Source organism: Rattus norvegicus, chromosome 4, assembly GCF_021556685.1.
Source record: "Rattus norvegicus strain SHRSP/BbbUtx chromosome 4, alternate assembly SHRSP_T2T, whole genome shotgun sequence".
Lineage (NCBI taxonomy): Eukaryota > Metazoa > Chordata > Mammalia > Rodentia > Muridae > Rattus > Rattus norvegicus.
The window spans coordinates 34073416-34091439 of record NC_141537.1 but is presented as its reverse complement, the minus strand read 5'-3'; the positions used below and the strand labels follow the sequence as shown (position 1 = coordinate 34091439).

Sequence of the window (18024 nt, the reverse complement as noted above, 5' to 3'; positions counted from 1 at the left end):
AGCGAGGACCAGGGGGCTCCAGCCGGAGGCCCTGCTCTTTAGCGTCATGCCCAGTTCCATAATTGTGCTTTCAAGTGTAATTCTAGCTGCCAATTTACACTTCGCCAGAGTTAGGACTTATTTTTAGTTTCATTTCCATGAAAAATGTGCACTTTGCTCTTGATGGAGAGAGATGTTTTGACAGTTAGTGCAGGTTTACCCAGCCAGGGCTTGTTTTAGTTGATGGTGGGAGTGGAAGAGGGGAAAGAAAGAGAAGAAAAGAAACATGTACTCCGAGAGACCTCTGAATTTCCTTTTATTGCATTCATTCTCTAACAATAATAATAATCATTGGCAAGAGGTTTATTTACACTAACAAGTTAAGTTTAATCACAGGTAAGTTTTAGATGGTCAGAAAACAATGGGCCACTGACGGTATAGTTTGCTTCGAATGCCTCTGAAAACTGAAAAGTAAAGGATGCCATTGGGAACAGCACACACTAATCAAGCGCCAGAGAACAAATCAGATGTGGCACTACCGTGTCTCCCATGCAAAGGACCAGACGGCAAAATGTACAAATTAAAAGGTTCAGGTACTGGCCTATGTATACTTACCAGACTCAAATGCTTTTCAAACCACTTTCCCTTTAATAGTCTATAAGGAAAGATGAACATAAATCAAATCTTACAGTAGAACGGAACTTTATTCTCCTTGTTTTCAGCTGCTCGGTCTTGTCAGTGATCTATAGCAGGTGTCCAAGTGGTTTCATCCAAACATCATTACAAATTACAAAAGCAGTAGTTATGACATTAAATAATACTGAGGAGAGGCCACATATGCATGTTGAGTGCTGTTTGTTACTCACTGATTGAAAAGTTGAAAGTCTGGGTATCACTTCCTGCCCCCCCCCTTTTTTTTGGTAAAGGCAATTTAGGGTGTTTCTGGCCAATTGTTAGTTCATGGCTGAATGCTTAACGCTTTAACAAAAAACGTGTGTGCGTGCATAAAACAGCTGAAGGAAATGATGTACCCAGCTTCCAACAACACAGACTCAGAACCCATTGTGTTATTTTTGGTGGCAACCAAAATGCCATTGCAAGCGGATGGCTTAGGAAGTAAATGGTGGTCACACGACAGAAATACTGCCACCAGAGAGCCAGGAGTCAGCGACAGAAGCATCAGGGCTACTCTGATGATCTACCTCGTTTTAGAGGTGAGAGCTGATACACAAGAACACACAGTGCAATTTAGTCAAGAGAACCGCAGGCGACCTGCAGTTGAAAATGCCCGAAGCTGCATAATATCTTCTGTGTCCTAACTAAAAATGTGCAATCTTGACATCAAAGCATTAATCAAACAGCTGAGGAAATTTTACTGTACTAAAATACAATACCAAAGGATCTAATAAATCAATTTTACTAAAATATACAAACATTTAGAAGCATAAGTGCATTTAGTAGGATGCTTACATTTAAAAAAAAACTCTTAAAATCTATGAGCCATTCAATGTATACACAACACAAAAAGTAGTAACGATGCTATGATTACAGCTCAGGGTCCTAACTAACACCACTGTAGTCCATGGAGAGTATATATTTGTGCCATGTGCTTAAGGTATACATGTGTGTGTCAGGTGGGGGATATATTCACACACAAGGCTCTGACACCTACACAAGTGGCATGCACATAACAGAATTTGTGGCTTCTTCTCTTACTGCTTGCACATTGTCTTGCATATCGCTGGATCCCTAATGGTCTGGGGGTGGGGGTAGGGGGTGGGGCGTGTGTAGGGTCAGGGAAGCATAGACCTTGTTCTTCTGCCCCCTACTCTGAGGATCCAGGTGCTTACAGATGAGAGTTTTAAGTGACCAACCTTCCAGAAGACACCGTGTTTTGGTGTAAGGAGCTTGTGTTGCTCTCCAGCGGGCGGTTTACTGTGCAGGTTTTTTTTCCTTTTCCTCTAACCGGTTACTCCAGCTTCTTCTATGTTACTATTCAAGGTATTGATATGTGTTTTCTTTGGTGTTATTCCCCACTCCGTCCCCAGTATTTTGATCAAGGCTAAATTTCACAGGACTTTAACTATTCGAGGCAAAGACTATTAAAATCAGTCAGTACATTCAGTATAGCTCTCAGGACTGAATGGTGAAATGGACTTCCTGTAATGCTGTCTTGAGACTACCCCCCCAAGTCCCCCTTGTCCTTTGGAAATGAGAACCGTTTTGACCTCACCTCTATAAGCTCTGCTTCAGAACTAGACACAGGCAGAGCCCTGACTCAAAGCAATTAAGAAAACATGAGAAGTAGCCCCATCCTCTCCTAATTACCTTTCCAACCAGGGATCACTAGGGTCATAGCACTGAAGCAAGTGACATGAACCCTCCTAGTTCCTGTCCCCCAAAGTGGGATGTTTCTTATCGCCAGCTCTGTGAGAAGAGGCTTTAGCTAATCAAATGGAATTTGGTAATTCTTTGCTATCCCAGTTTATGAAAGGGCAATTTGCATCCAGTGTACACAAGTTTCTTTTAGAAACATTTGCCCTCCATCCTCCGGAATCTTCTTCAATACCCTTGTTAAATGTTGATGGTCCTCCTCAAATTTATCTAAACTCCCATGCTTATAAATGACTTAGAATAGCTGTATAAATGCAATCATTTTCTTCTTATATAATTTTCAGGTACAAGTTAATCCTAGCGAGCAAAGATCCTAAAAGGGAATTCTTCCTCGTCAGCACAATGCAGAGGCCCAGGTGCTAACTCTGACTCGGACACTCTTACAGCTTAGGTTCAGGGTATTTAATATCTCAGGGCAAACACTGTCCAGCACGAATGGTAGCTGAGTGGGAGTGCTTGCCCCTCTGCTACTTTGCTTCCTAAAAATAAAGGAACACAAGATAGGTGGTACCATGGTGGGCCTCTTGCAAGCCAAGTCTGGCATTAGCTCCTTTCATAATGTAATATAAACTACTGCGGTGCTTTAAAAGTCTACGTGAGGTGGGGCGTGGGAAGTCCATCTCAACCCCAGCAAAAGGACAACAGATGGCTTCAGAAGAGCTTGGCTGTTATGACAGCAATGACAGCCTTCGGTGGAGTAGTAAAGTGGATAGGGCATGGTTTCTGCACTAACAGGACCCTGCTGATGCTGGGGAGGAGAAAGAAATGATTACATAAGGATAAGTTACTTTAAGGGAGATGATCTTAACCACGGAAATCCCGTTCAAAGTTCTTTAGTGGAACCCTGACCCAGTTACTACTACTACAATGCTCTCCAACTGTGGCAGGGCCTCACTATGTACCCCACTCTGGAACATAACCTGTACCCCAGACACTTTTGGTTTCTGGTGGGGACCCACTAGCTTTCACTAGAGTATCATTCACAATATGCAGACAACCCCTTTGGTTCATTTGTTGAACAACTGTCCAAAACCCTTAACGTCTACGAAGCAACAACAATTCTCTGTTAAACTGTATAAACCCTGAAAACTACAGCATTAAAGAAAGAATTGTGCAAGACTTTGGAAACTCAATTATTATCATGCACCACAGTCAAATAAAGGAGCGAACAAGAAATCAAAATGCTCACAAGGTCTGAGGTCCTCCACTTTGTTTCCACACTGGATCAACCTTCTATCCTTTGCCCAACAAAGCAATCAAGAGCCTTTTACAATCCTAATAGTTTTAAATAGCAATGTTAAAAGAATTCATTTTGGTCTAAGATTGTAATAATTTAACTTAAAAATCAAAATGACTGAACTATAAACTAAATGATGTAAGGAATATTAATTTGATTTGTAGCTGTTAGGTGAACGCTGATCCAAGCACGGAGTGTTAATAAAGTTACAGTAAGAACACTGTATTTAAGAAATGCAATATAAGAGGTCATAAGTTACAGGCAGAGGCAGACTTACAGACATTTTCAATATATACATTCATTTTCAACTATCATCAAAGTGTAAACACAACTTAAAATGATCACCCTTCTGTTTTCACTCTGGAAAATGAACACAGAGAAGCTTCCAGTGCAATCCAGCTTTTTTTTTCCCCCAAAGAAAAGAAAAATGGCAAAATGTACAATAGCAAGTATTAATATTGCCAGATTTTTCCCTTCGTCTTCTGGCATTAGGAAAGATTTACTGAATGTGTAGTTTAGTAATATGTCTCTTATAAGTGGCAAAGCATCAGGCATCTGAAGATATAAACAGGCACTCAGTACCCTGCTCCACAAGAGAACCATGAAGCAGGTCTGGTTTGCGCAGAGCACAGAGCGACTCTCATATCATGTTTCAAACTGAAGGGGCTGTATGTACCAGAAGGACCAAAACTTAACAGAAGTGTGCTGGGCCAGAAAAGGAAGCAGGCTCTGGGAGAAAGAACAGGATTAAGTTTCTAGTTCAGATAATCTCAAAATTCATGTTACAAAAATAGTAATAACAATAAAAATGAAAAGTCACAATGTTAAAATACAAAGTGAGGCCACACAGGCAGCTGACCTCTATCCTAGCAGATTCTTGTCATAACTCCAGCGCCTGATGCAGGCCCTGCGTACCTGTGCACCCAGAGGAGATGTGCACAGGCCAGTGGGCAGCGCATGGGCCTTTTGGGGTAAAGGAAGTAAATACCCTGAAGTCCAAGGATTCATCTGGCCTCCAGCTCTACTTTGAAATCTGCTCACCATAAAGTAGATGATGCCAGTGTTTTAGTTAATGCAGTAATGAGAGTTAGATTCAGAAGAAAAGAAAAAGCAAAACTAAAGGCAAGCAAACAAGCAAACAAACAAAAAACCCCTGAGGGTGTGAAATGTCTCAAGAAGACTTTCTGTTCTCCTCCTCCCCTAGTCTCCTGCACTCAACTCAGGTTGGTGAAACACTGAAATCCTTAATACCAAGTATTCAAGTAATACCAGCTCTTACACTGTGAAAATCTGTCCCATGTACTGTTTTAAACAAATCTCGAACTCTCTAGAATACGGAAGAGAATGGCTTAGGGAGTCATTCCAAATGCCTGTAAAATGTAAATGATGGCTGTCCTTCACAGGAAAGAATTATGTATACATTAAAAAAAGAAAAAAGAAAAAAAGTTCTCTAGTTGACTGTTACTCAAATCTTAATCTCTAACCAGTATCTCTAGGTTTAAGTCCTTGAAAGGACATTTGTTAAAACACTGAGCCCACTTGAGAAATTCTGAGTAGAAAATATGTGACAAGTTCACGATTTTGTCACAGGCAGGCTGAAGGCCAGCCAGAATGTCCCAGGAGAGGAAACCTGAAGATGTTGGTTTCCTTAAAAATCAATTTCCTGTTCAATTTGTTCCCGGGGAAGGAGCTGTGCTGTGTTTGTCGGTGCGGCTCAAACACTGGGCTCGCGGCACTGGCAAACAAAGTAGCAGATCCCAACATCCACCGTTGCACTACACTCTGACATTTTTTTCTTCTTTGTTCAACAATACCTGGAGGAAAATGTTATCCTCCAAACCCCGAAGTACACCCACATCTGTGTGCTTAAGGCTTTTCAGTTCTTCTACAGTTAATAAATAGCTACTATTTCCCCCCTCGTTCTGATTCTCAGCGAGTGGGATAGCACACGTGCTCGCTCTTTCCCTCAGTTGGCAATTCCGTGCTGGGCACCCACATCCCCACCATGGAACTCACTTGCTCTACTGTCAGAATTGAGGGGCGCTTCCCCATCTCAAGGCAGGGATCCTCTGCACACCAACAGTCACAAGCTACTACCTCAGTTTCAGGGGCTCTCACTGAGAATTCTGGGTACTCCACTCGCAGCACCAGAGTCCTGCTCTCATTGGCTGGGTCAGGCTGGTCCTCTAAGTGGCACCGCACACTTAACACAACATGGGATGTTGGTAAGTAGAAGATAAAAATGACACTTCTGGTTAGTCAATGAACCGAAGGCGGCGGCGAGGGGTCATTTTAGGTTAAAATCAAGAGTGCATTCAACACACAGTTCTTTAACCGCCTACAGTGGTGTATCCCCATCAGTTTCTTCTTCATCCTCTGCAGGAGAGTGGGGGCAGAAAGGGGCGGGACTTCTCTCAAGCTTTCCCACCTACTGGAGGAGGCGAGACCTTACTGCTCACGGTTGCTCGGTTGTGGAAGTCATCTTTTCCGACTTTTTAGACTTCCTCTGCATTTGCTCTTGTTCCTTCCTCCTCAGCTTTTCTCTTTGTTTTTCCATTTTCTCCTGGGCCTTGCGAGCCTTCTCGAGAGACATCTTCATTTCCTTCAGTTTTTTTTTAACCAGTGCCCGATCCTGGGATGATGTCATTCCAAGAGCCTACAGAGGATACACATGTACAAAAGGAATCTGAAAAACTGCTGACCTCTTTGTTTATGATGAGGGAAACTTCGTACTATGTTTAATCTCGTGACCTTAGTTAAACGTAGAAGGAGGAGGTCAAGGCTGAGGAAAAGCAGACCACATGTGCTAAATTCTGTAAGCACCAAGGATCTGTGCTTTGTTCTCTGAAGTTCTTTGCAAAATGCACTCCAGAAGTCATTAAGAAAATGCTTTCCAAATTGATGACTAAGGAGGGAATAAACAGAAAGGGGGCATGCGCCTGCTTCTCCAACCTTCAGCTAAAGTATTGCTAAACTTACCCACATCTTGGAAAGGGTAACCGAGAGAACCTGCTGCTACAGAAGGCTCCAAGAGGGGTGGGGAGAATGAAATGGCCAACTTCCTGCCAATGTAGTTATTTACTACGAGAAGCAACAATGTCCTTGGGGTGGGGGGATGCCCATGTCAGTGTCTCTCTCCCATTGTCTCCCCTAAGGCAGAGCTGTAAAGGAAGCCTCGTGACAATGACTAGATGGCTAGATGACTTACGATTCAGAATGAGGGGAGAGCACAGTGCTTTAATTTAAATGGTCCATGACCTTTAGCCTCAACAGCAGGAAGGATGCGTCTCTCCCTAACAGGGACAGTTGTCAATGGGGCCTTCATATTCACCACTATTGACTGATCTCTAACCTTTTCAAAGACTGTCAACAGATACTTATCTATCCATCAGCCTAGCCCTGGGGAGGGGTGTGTGGCGCTGGCTGTACCTTCCTTTTGCCCTTTCTCAGTAGAGTTGGGTACCACCTCAGTCTCCAAGAGAGACGGGCCAGACGAGTGGAAATGAAGGTGCAGGGAGGTGACAGTGAGAATGGCTTGCATGAACTGGGGAAGAAAGTTGGAGTCATCGTTTCAGTTTTCAAGTAGTGGGCAGGAGGGGGTGGGACATGGAGGAGAAAGGAAGAAAGGAAGATTCATACTGGTCATTATTAAAACTTAACAGTACAGTGGGCAGTGAGTGGTTATGATATAGGAGTCATGCAGTTGCCAGGTGAAGCAAAGGAAAAGCTCCCCCCACCCCCCAACTCTCTTAGTCAGCAACCTATCTTGAGTCAAAACCTGTGGTGGGCTTCTTGAAAATAATTCAGTGTCTTTTCTGGTAACTACCACATGGATCTGCAGAACACCCTCAGCTAATGAAAGCACGCCAGCGGTTACGAGTCACACACATAACTAGTAACCAAGACAGAGGATTCTTTACCTTCAGTTTATTGCCATCCAGCTGCAGGAGCTGCTCACCACTGATGTTCTGAGCACTGAATTCAGACACATACTGGTCCAGACTGAGGCCCACTAACCAGTGTGAAACCTGCTGCACACTCCACTCATGGACGGCCCGGCTCTGACTCTGAGTGTGTTTGGGAGACTGTCCATCGTCAAGGATCTGAGACAGGGATGCATGCAGCGTTGTTAAATGACGAAGACACTAGGGTACATCATGCTAGCAAAGGAACTTCTCAAGTCACAGGAGCCGCATTTACTTATAAATCATCAAATGATAATAGTTCTACTTGTGTTAGAAGAAACGTGTCTATTACCTATCTGATTCTGGTAGACGGAAAGTTAAAAAGTATCCCATAAACGAAGTGCCATTAAAAATGTAGGAAGTTAAAAATTGAAAAAGTAGTCACTAACATGGATGATTTTATAATAAATGACCCTAGAGATACTATCAGATGTGGAAAATAACTGTTGCGTAGTTTTCCACATGTGATACATCACTTAAATTTATCCTTTTGGAAGACAGTAAAGTTATACAAAAACACATTGAAAATATCAAGGTCTCCTTTATTCTACAGAAAAGTCTCAAAGCTCTCAAGCCTCCTTAGGGAAATTTCACAGCTACTGTTTTATCTGAGCAAGAAGCCCATCTGTGTGAAGGGGGACACTGGCATCCACGGTTCCTTTAAGACATGAGGGAACTGAGGATCAGAAAGTCCACACACGCTCTCTTAGACAACACAGTGCAAGCAATAAGAGCTTAACAAGACGCTCAGTGCAAATTCCAGGCTCTGTCCACTCTAGACCATTCTCTTTATTTGCATAAAGAGGCATGGCAGCTCCCAGAGCCACTGAGCTGAGAGAAGATGAGGCAGTGGCAGGTCTCAGAGGAAAGAGAGAGCCATGTGAAGAAGAGTGTGAGCTGAGGAAAGGCAGAGGATAAGAAAAAGAATGGACCATGTCAGGTAATGGCTATGGGAGGTGAGTGAAGGACTCTGGAGGCGGGGCTTAGGACTCTGGAGGAGGGGACATCTTGATCCAGGAACATCTTTTAAGTCAAATGCAAACAATTGCAGGGTTTCCCCCCTCCACTTCGGAGGAAAGCGTTCTTTAGTGTTGGATTCATAAGTCATTTGTAAGGAGCAAAAAGCAGGTTCGAACGAGACAGGCACCACGCACAACACACAGGGAGCTCACCTCATCATCTATCATGTCCAGGCTCTGGGGGAGCAGCAACAAAAGAACCGAGAAGAAGAATGTTAAAGAAATGGGACACACAACACCCACGTGCACGCTCTACAACATTAGAATCAAGCCTAGCCAGGAAAACACGTCCAGAAACATTTAAAGGGAAAAAGGCTTATTTTCTATAATTCATGTTACAAAGAATTAAGAACAATTATTTCATATGTAAGAAAAACACTCTAATTACATTATTTCCTGCCCCGACTCCCACTTATTTTTAGAACTAAATCAATTCCAACCTAGTTTTCCGCTTATCACCTGCATACATACTTCCTGGTAATTCTTAGCAATGCTAATCTTCACTTTAGCCTCTGAATAAATGATTCTAACTCTATTTCCTTTCCAGAACCATGCCTATTGATGGTAATGATTCAACAGGGGGCATATCATAGCCAGAAAACTCTCAGAGTCCGGGGGGTATGGGTGACTCTGTAAGGAGAGAGAGAGCAGATAACTTACAGCTTCCAGGTGACCTAAACTGTTTGTCTAGTCTTGATCTCCAGTGGCCAGCCTCTAACATTAGCATTTACATATATAGTGGGATCACCGGGAAGCTTCAAGGGGCTTAGAAAGTGTTCTGTAATGTTAAGGCAAGGTGAATGGAATCATGGGGATTTTGTGTTAAACATAAAACCTCAGTGCTGATGCCTTCTGTGCCGAAGCTTCCCCCGAACGTCATCTTCCCACAGAGGGATATGGAGGAAGTAAAGGACATAGGAACTAAGTTTTGCCATGGTGCCACTACAGTACCTCATCTGAGGACAGTGCCAAGGACTGGGAGAGCCCTGGCGTTTTGGGTTCTGCTCCTAAGCCGCTCAGGTCTGCTGAACTGGTACTGCTTGGACTGAAGTCATCATTGAAGGTGAAATTCTGTTAAAAAAAAAAAAAAGAACACAACCGTATTAAATGAACACAGAGTGAACAAGCGGCAGGCGTGCTCCCAAGGCCTCAATTGCTTCATGTTAATCAGTTGTCTTCAGAAGAGACTCAAGTGTGCTTTGGGGACAACCTTCAGTCGAGCAGTGGTGAAGAAGCCTGGTTGGAAATCCTGGGCACCTTCTCCATTGATGTAAGAATAGGTGGCAGACAGCAATGATTCTCCAGTTTTTCTCCAAGGGTTCAGAATTCGTTACCCTCTGCCAGTGCTCAGAGTAGTGATATTAATAGGCCCACATGCTTTGACCCTAACTGTGACGGGAAACGGTGTAAGTAGGAATACAAGATGGTGTGGAGAGGCTGAGTTATCAGGGACAGATGGCGACTCATATCAGGAAGGTAGCTGGAGAGCCCCTGGGAAAGATGCTGTGTGGCTGGCTGTGATAAACACTGTGAGAAGTGACAGGTCCCCTCCTGGATGGACCCTTCAGAGTGATGAGTTCTGGAGAAGGGCATGTCTGACAATACAACACTAGTTACATGTTGGTTTATAACTCTCTCATGGCACCAGCATACAGCAAAGAGACTGCAGGGTGGAACAGACCCAGAAGGCTGCATAACCTCTTGGGGTTAGTGAGGTGGGATGTGGGAGAAAATGAATTCCCCTGGAATTGCTTTAACATGCTCAGCAGATGTTAGAACAACTTGACAATGATCGCAGAGCCTTACTTGTGCAAACATTTTATAATGAACCTCTTTCTAGGGTAGATAATGTTAGGATCACTCAAGCGAACGTGGGTCTCAGAACAGTACTAAAGGGCCCAAAGGGTCATCATCACAAAACTTCTTTGGCTACTTGTCAAGTGGTTGGACTCCCAGGAACTCCACCTTGTTTCACACAGCATTTCTCCAGACTGTTAGTTCTGTTAGGTCCTTTTGCATTGGCTTAGTTGATTGTTGAGAATAAAGACCAGGCCAGAGACTGGGGAATTTAGTACCAAACCAACTCCAAGATTTGATAAATCTCCTAAAAAGAGGAGTGGTCATCAGAACACTCAGCAGCAAGGCTTGGTACACAAAGCATGATCGCCCTCTGGTCTGATTGCTGGAGATGCAAACCTCTAGCCCCTAGGTCAAACCCCTTCGAGCTGCTGACCTCAAGGGAAGAACTCAGTTTAAGTCAGATTAACCTCTGGCTTCTGTTTGGGAAAGAAGAGTGAACACAGGAAAGAGGAGACCAAATTCCATGAAAGTTAGCCACCACGCGTGTCAGTAAAAAGAGGAGACCAAATTCCATGAAGGTTAGCCACCACGTGTGTCAGTACGATGTTAGGTAAGCCTCGCAGTGTCATGCTGGAAATAACCATCACACACTTTGAAATGCACCACACCCACACATATACATCAAGTGCAGTTCTGCTAACACTAAAGAGAATTAGAACCAGTGCTCTGCATGGACATTTGATACAAACAGTAAGTAAGGCTATGCCAGTGGTCTTTGTTTTTCTGTTTGCTTCACTTAAATATATTGAACACAGTCAGTCCCAAATTTATCTGCTTTTCCAGTAAATCTTGAAGAGCACAGTGAAATCATTTCATAATGCAATTTAAAGAAGAATACTTAGTAAATATCTTCCAACACTGTTTCACCATCCAAATGTCTCTTTCCCAGCATGGCTTAACTGTCAAAAAGATTAAATAGCAGGAAGTGAAATGACAGGTAAATCGAAGAGAAAAGCACACACTAAAACAGAACGGTATTAAAGAGGGTGCCGGTTAGGTGGGGCTTTCTTTCCCCACAAGGAAACACCATGCATGCCTAGGACAATGTTAGCACACACACAGGTCGAGAAGGCTTTCCGAAAACTGAAGAGGGGACAGGATTGGGGCTTTCTTGTCAGCTTTTACAGTCCACTGTAGTCTACCTTGGACCCTGTTTTATCTGAAATTTGAGTCTCAGGAGAAGGCGGGAGGGGATTTGGAGCTGAAGGCAGGTTCCTGAAGGAATAGGATCCTTTCCGACTTTCATTAAACCATGAGAAAGGCATGCAAGGAGAGGGGGCGGAGGCCTGAACTGTAGAGGCTGGTTTGGCTTTCCAGTTCTCCAACTTGCTTCTGAAGATTCTGTGGGGTGAAAAGAACAGGTATGTTAGACAAATAAATGACAAAAGACATACTAAGCCCAGTCCTAGCAAGACTCTTGGTATAGGTAAAACTCTCTGAAAAACTGCTCTACCACAGTGATAAAAATGTATCGCTTTGGCAATGAGCATTAACCTTAATATTTGCCATTTTTTGCATTTAAATGAAATCTATGATATCACATGGATTTGAACTGATATTTCCATGCCCAAACTGTATTAAATGTGATCTTATAAGTATACTTGAGTACAATAAAATAAGGGTACATCCTTTTGGAGATCCCTGTTAGGACAGCCACCATTGTAAGTCGCACTAACTCACAGCCAGCATTCTTCATACCTACTTCTCTGGATTCATGCTCCCAGAATCTATGGCTGAAAGATACAAGTGATTTGGAAATTTCAGAGCATATGTAATATTAAGTAGAAAATGCAGCTTACTGGCTCTCATCATAGTCTTAGAGTCTATCTACAGGAGGAGCTCAGGGTCTGAAACCATCACGGGCCACTCGGAAGCTGCGGTTCTATCACCTCCGGGGGGTGTGGTCTCAGGCCTTCTCTGTCCCTTTGTCTCCATCTGCATAAATGAATGTGTTGATGTATTTCATATATGACTGTGATGAATTAAATAGGTTAACATTTGTTAAAGAGCCACAAAAGCTATTGAAGTGTAAATGTTTATTTTTCTTTTTTAAACTTAACGTAGTTACTTTCATAATTGTATTTATCTATTGGTCAAGTGAAAACACTTATCCATGAGCTAAAGAAGAACATGCTCGTGTGCTTTGGAAGAGGTCAGCCTCAGTACGTCTAAATGACTCTAGACGGAAGACAATGACTTGGTAGCTGTTAATATTATGACAACAGGAATCCCTTCAACTAAAAGTGCCTTGAAACCATATACATAGACAGTTTCTATTCCTGTGTATATTGAATTCCAGTCTCCTTACACTTCAAGTACATTTGAAGTATAGTTCAAATTGATATAAACAGCATCAAGTCTAAAACTTGTGGCTTGTTTCCAAATAGTTCAACAAGAACTAAATGTAGCAATCCTCATGCAGGTGCCCTGCACTGTAAGATACATATATGCAGTGTGAAAGGATACAAGAACAAAGACAGTTGTGAAATTTTGGTAAAACTGACACAGAGGGATGGGTGAATAAAGTTGATGGTCACATGAAGGAATCCAGAGGATGTGATCACTTTAGTGTGTTTAAAAAGTGTGTGTTGAGGGGGCAGTGGGATATCTTCAAGGATGAGAGATAGGTCAACCTTAAACTTCATCTTCAACTTTAAACTACACAGAAAATTTTGTACTCTTAATCTACCTTTTAAGCACAGGACAGAAGGGTACAGTAACTGAGCCTACGATAACTGAGCCCAGAACACACACAATTTACTTTTTGTCCATGGACCAAATAATGCTGCTTAAAGGTTTCTGGTACAGCAGTTAGAGTCACATCATCGGCTTCTCAGAACTAGAAGGAGAGGAGTTGACCTGGAACCTATACTTTAACATGAGTTATCATGATTGTGCCAAATGCAAATATAACACAAAGTCACGATAGAGCATTTGTGATCAGTGTGTGGAAAGTTGCTTTCCTGGCCCCACCCACTTCAGTTTCCTCCCATGGGTTGTGACACTTGGAGACCTAAGTGTTATCGCACCCGCAGTCTATCCTGAGGTGAAGGATTCTGGAAACATCTGATGGCAATAAAGCAGAGAGGCAGCGGCTTTCTTCTTTGCTCCCCCTGGGAGAGGGGAAGAAATCTTAAGTTCTTAAGGTAAACAAAACCCGTTGGAATGTGAACAAATACTAATAAATACTTCTAGGAGGGAGATAAGATTAGAGACTCCAGTTTTATCCCGGGGATTGACTCTAGGAGCTTCATCCTGCTGCCTTTTCCCATACCCCATTAAACTGTGACCCCATGCCATCTGGAGAGATAAATCTCTTTGGGGCTCTCCTCATTTATCCAGTGATAACTTCTATGGCTTATCTTTAACTTAGCCCCTACATTCCGGGAAGAACGCTCATAATAGTCTGTCTAGAAAACCAAAAATATCTTTTCTGCAGCCCCATACCCTAGTGGTTGGGCACATCTAAGGAGAAGCTGGTCCCTTCATGCTGGACAACACTTAGTCAAGGGAAATTTAGCACTTAGCTAGATAGCCATGGCCTGAGAGTTTATGACGAAGCTGTGTAACCAAGGGCAGCATGACATCCTCATCCTATGATCAAGACAAATGTGTTTGTAGCAATGGTTCTGGACCCCACCATGGCCTTAGGAGAATGAAGGACAGGGAATGCGAATGCTGCTGGCCACCAGCCTCACTGAAAGAAACTGCAGGGAGTTCAAGGACCAGGGCAAGCCACAGTTGAGCCCCATCCTCAATGCCGGATGCAGATGTTCATAGGCATTATCAGGTTTGGGTATTTTCCTGGCTGAGAGCATTTTATGAGCGTTTTAATTAGCTGTGCTCTTTTGACTAATTTTTACAACTGTTGGTGAACAAGGTTATGGAAGCCCAGCCTTTGATAGAGTCTGTCTTTCTGCAGCTTATATACAAAGCTCCTAGGAAGATGGGACAAAGGTGGCAGGAAGTCCACATCCGGATGATAACCACCGCCCCACAGCTACAAACCAGCAGATTCTGGCTGTGTCCTGCTGTGTCCGTCATCTAGCTCCATTATTTATTACCTATAACTTTAAAAATCCATGACTGTGTAACTATCTCCTGTGTGCAGCCTGCATTTTCCGAGAAAAGAATGTGCTTCCGTTTGCTTGGACCTAGAGTAGTAGATTATTCATTAAGATATCCCTATACTCGACTGCTTCAAAATGATAGACTCAACAGCCCATGAGATGTGTGTTTTTAAACAAACACCAATCTCTTCCTGGACAAACTGAAGAAGCAGACAGAGCGTTCTCTGAAATCCATTTATCTAGGAGCTGGCACCCTAAATTTTATTTTTTCTGTTAAATACTTTACAGTGATATTTTGCTGTTTTCATTCTGCAAATAAGGTATATGAAGTATTCAAAGTCTAGTCAGATATTACCAAAATATCATTTGCAGTTCATAAATTGCCAGGCAGAGAGGGTATAACCGACCATAGAATTATGAGGATTGCGGAGGATGTTACTGAAGACCAATAGCTGAGGTATATGTGCAGACTCCCACTTATCTAAGTCAGAGGGGAATTTTGAGAGGATCTAACACCCACTGAAGAGACGGAGGCTGTGAGGCCAGCTCCATCCACAGCGACTTTGGAGATCATGGTGGACAGCATAAGAAATTGTCCTTCTGACTGTCAGGCTCAGTCACCCTGAATACCTGCTCCCAGATCCAGAGCTCTGGTTGGAATTTCTGCTCATTTCGGGTCAAGAGTTCATTTTGACTCACACTAGACTTCCAGGAGACAACCGAGTTATTCCCTTTCCTCGTCAGGGTTTCAGTTGAAATTGAAAAAGGATCATATATATCCATGCTCTCAAAACAGATTAATTTCAAAACAACAAATCTACTGCTTAGGTATTTAATAAAGGTGTGCTATTAATAAATCTGACCAAAATGTCCCTTCTGATTCTATTTAACATTTATTTTCATTAATATTGGTACTTGGGATTAAACCCATGGTCTTGGGCACACTAATCAGACACTTTACATCTGAGACACACCTAGAAAATTTAAACTCATCTCAGTAATCTAAACCTCTTTTTTCTTCCTTCCTTCCTTCCCTCCTTCCTTCCTGTGATGTACATACATGTTCACATGTCTGTGCATGTACGTGTGTGGAGGCCAAGAGTTGACAGTATCAGATATCTTTCTCTTCCAATCTCACCTTCTCTTTTCTGAAGCAGGGTCTTGTACTGAATGTGGAGCTCACTCTTGTGGAGGCTGGGTTGCCAGGGAGCCACAGAGATGCACCCTGTCTGTTCCTCCAGGGCACTGTCAAGCCTGGCTTTTGCATGGGTGTCGGGACCTAAACACAGGTTCTCGTGCATGTTTGGCAAGTACTTTCTGATTGAGCCATCTCTCCAGCCCACTCACTTTAGCTTTGTGTTTTTGTATATAAGGTCAACCAAATGGATGAGAGTAATGGGATGCTTAAGAGTCAGTCCTCCTTAGGTTACAAATTTAACAGGATTTTTTTTAAAGGAAAGTTTTTCTTTGTTTTGAAGCTGAGTATCAAGGACCCCTAGCTGGCCTTGAACTTGCTATGTAGGATCTCTGATCCTCCTGCTTCCATCTCCCAAGAGCTGGGGTTATAGCCTTGGGCCCCTGGACTTACTTTAGGAACTGGGGCAACACCAGGAAGCACTCTAAGGACTGAGCTGTATCCCTAGACATTTGTTTCCTTATTAAAAATGGACTTAGTGCGTGTACGTGTGTGTGTGTGTGTGTGTTCAGATTATTAAGCTGACATGTACAACCAACAGAGAGCCCTTGGAAGGTACATCAGTTGGCTCTGCAAGAGCCAGGCTGTTACTCAGAGGCTGCAGAAAGGTGACCGCTCATAAGTTGGCAGACAGGGAGGAATGAAATCATTCTCGGCCGCCATTCTTTCCTAAGCCCAGCTAGGACAAATGACAGCAATGCCAGGTTCCTCTGAGACAAATGGTATGATCAGTGGTCAGTAATGATCTGCTAGACAGGAAATTAAAGAATTAAAAAGGAGGCAGATTTCGATCACAATAATGGGAACTCGCTGAGCTGCTTCTCATTCATTTTCAAGCACTGGCTTCTCATCGCCAGATTAAAAACAAACCAGCAGAAGCCAAGAGTGTAAGTGATGAAGGCACAGGGTGCTTGAAATCATGGCAGAGTTAGAGGTGGAACAATGACAGGGCCTTTAAACTGACCACAAAGCTAATGGAGAGACTTTAAAGGGGACTCAGCACAATTCCCAATCCCTTCTGGCTCTCAGCTAAGGAAGCTAAAGGGACACTGACTTCATTCCTCGCTCTTTCAGTCCTGTTCTGAGGTCTAGTTCACACAGAGCAGGTCCTGACGACACAGTTGAGCCATGTGGTGCGATGGTTAAGTATTTCCTGTTTGGTTGCTCTGGAAGGATGAAGAGGAGCTTCTGTGAGGAGGTCCGCTTCACCCTCTGAGAGGGGTGCTTCCTTACAACAAACAGGCTGTGGCACCTTTCTCTCTCCCTTTGTTTCCCATGCCACCTTTCCCCTCTTTCCTCTCTCTGTCTCTTCTGCCAGTCACTGCTGGTATCTCTAGCTTGCCTGACTTTCACTTTCTCTGACTCCAATAAGACTGTCACTGACGTCCCCCCATGTTTATTCTTAAGTTATATTATCAACAAAACCAAGAAGCTAAAAAGGTGACTGCACCTCTCAGTGGCTTTGTCTCTGGGTCCAGCCCAAGCATCATGGGGGATATTCCTATATAAACTCATGTGCTCACCTCAACCCCTGTTCTGTTCATGAGCATGTATGGACTCAGCTCAGATGGCTGTCCAGGGGCAGGGCAAAGCACCTGTCATTGGGTCCAATCTCAAACTCAACTGGCATGCATGCCATGTTATCCAAAGGCTTTAGAGAAGTTCTATCTCTGAAGGGTTGCCACCAGCGAAACCTTTTGAACACTCACTCACTCGCTCGCTTTCCAAGCTCTCCTGAATGCCCTCCTTGGACGGCTAAGCCTGCCAGCAAAATACACACTGCTTTAATTCCCTCCAAGCAAACTTTCTGTAAATACTGGAAACGATGAAGACAGTGATGTGTATTTGTTAGATGTGCCCCCTCCCAGACTTCCCAAGGCTGTAGGCCATTACATGAGGAATGTGTGTGGCACCACGAGAAAAGAGAGGCAGAGACGGCTTAGTGCAGAACTGAGCTCCGAACTCTGACTTACGCACGTTGTTTTCACTAAAGGACTAAGACGAGACTCACTGTGAAGGCGATGCGGTTTAGGTCCAAACAACTTCACCTTTTGCTTTACTGTACTTTCCCCCGTGTAGTTTACTTCTAAAATAAATTATGTTGCAAAACACATTTCTGAGTATGAACAAAGTATTTTGGAACTAATAGTAGGCTATACATAAATAATGAACAGACCCATATTAATTATAGGCCAACATGATCATCTAAGGAATCTAAGGAATATTGATTTTGCATAGAAGCACACAGATTAGCATCATATAATAGACACATAGTGTGGGTCGCATGTATAAATTAACATTTTCT

General features: G+C 43.2%; 1 protein-coding gene across 8 annotated transcripts in view; it reads right to left on the bottom strand.

Annotated features, from left to right (window-relative positions):
* Positions 1-278: 278 nt before the first annotated feature.
* The window catches only part of Ppp1r9a (protein phosphatase 1, regulatory subunit 9A), a 270523-nt gene continuing 252777 nt past the window's right edge, over positions 279-18024 (bottom strand). For 2 of the 8 annotated variants that reach the window (XM_087659509.1, NM_001401497.1), the window contains 5 exon segments: positions 11597-11795; positions 9546-9665; positions 8748-8771; positions 7531-7713; positions 279-6266 (listed from right to left, as the gene is read on the bottom strand). In XM_087659509.1, coding sequence (XP_087515635.1) covers positions 6066-6266; positions 7531-7713; positions 8748-8771; positions 9546-9665; positions 11597-11795 — 727 coding nt within the window. In that variant the 3' untranslated portion in view covers positions 279-6065. 8 annotated transcript variants of the gene reach the window in all.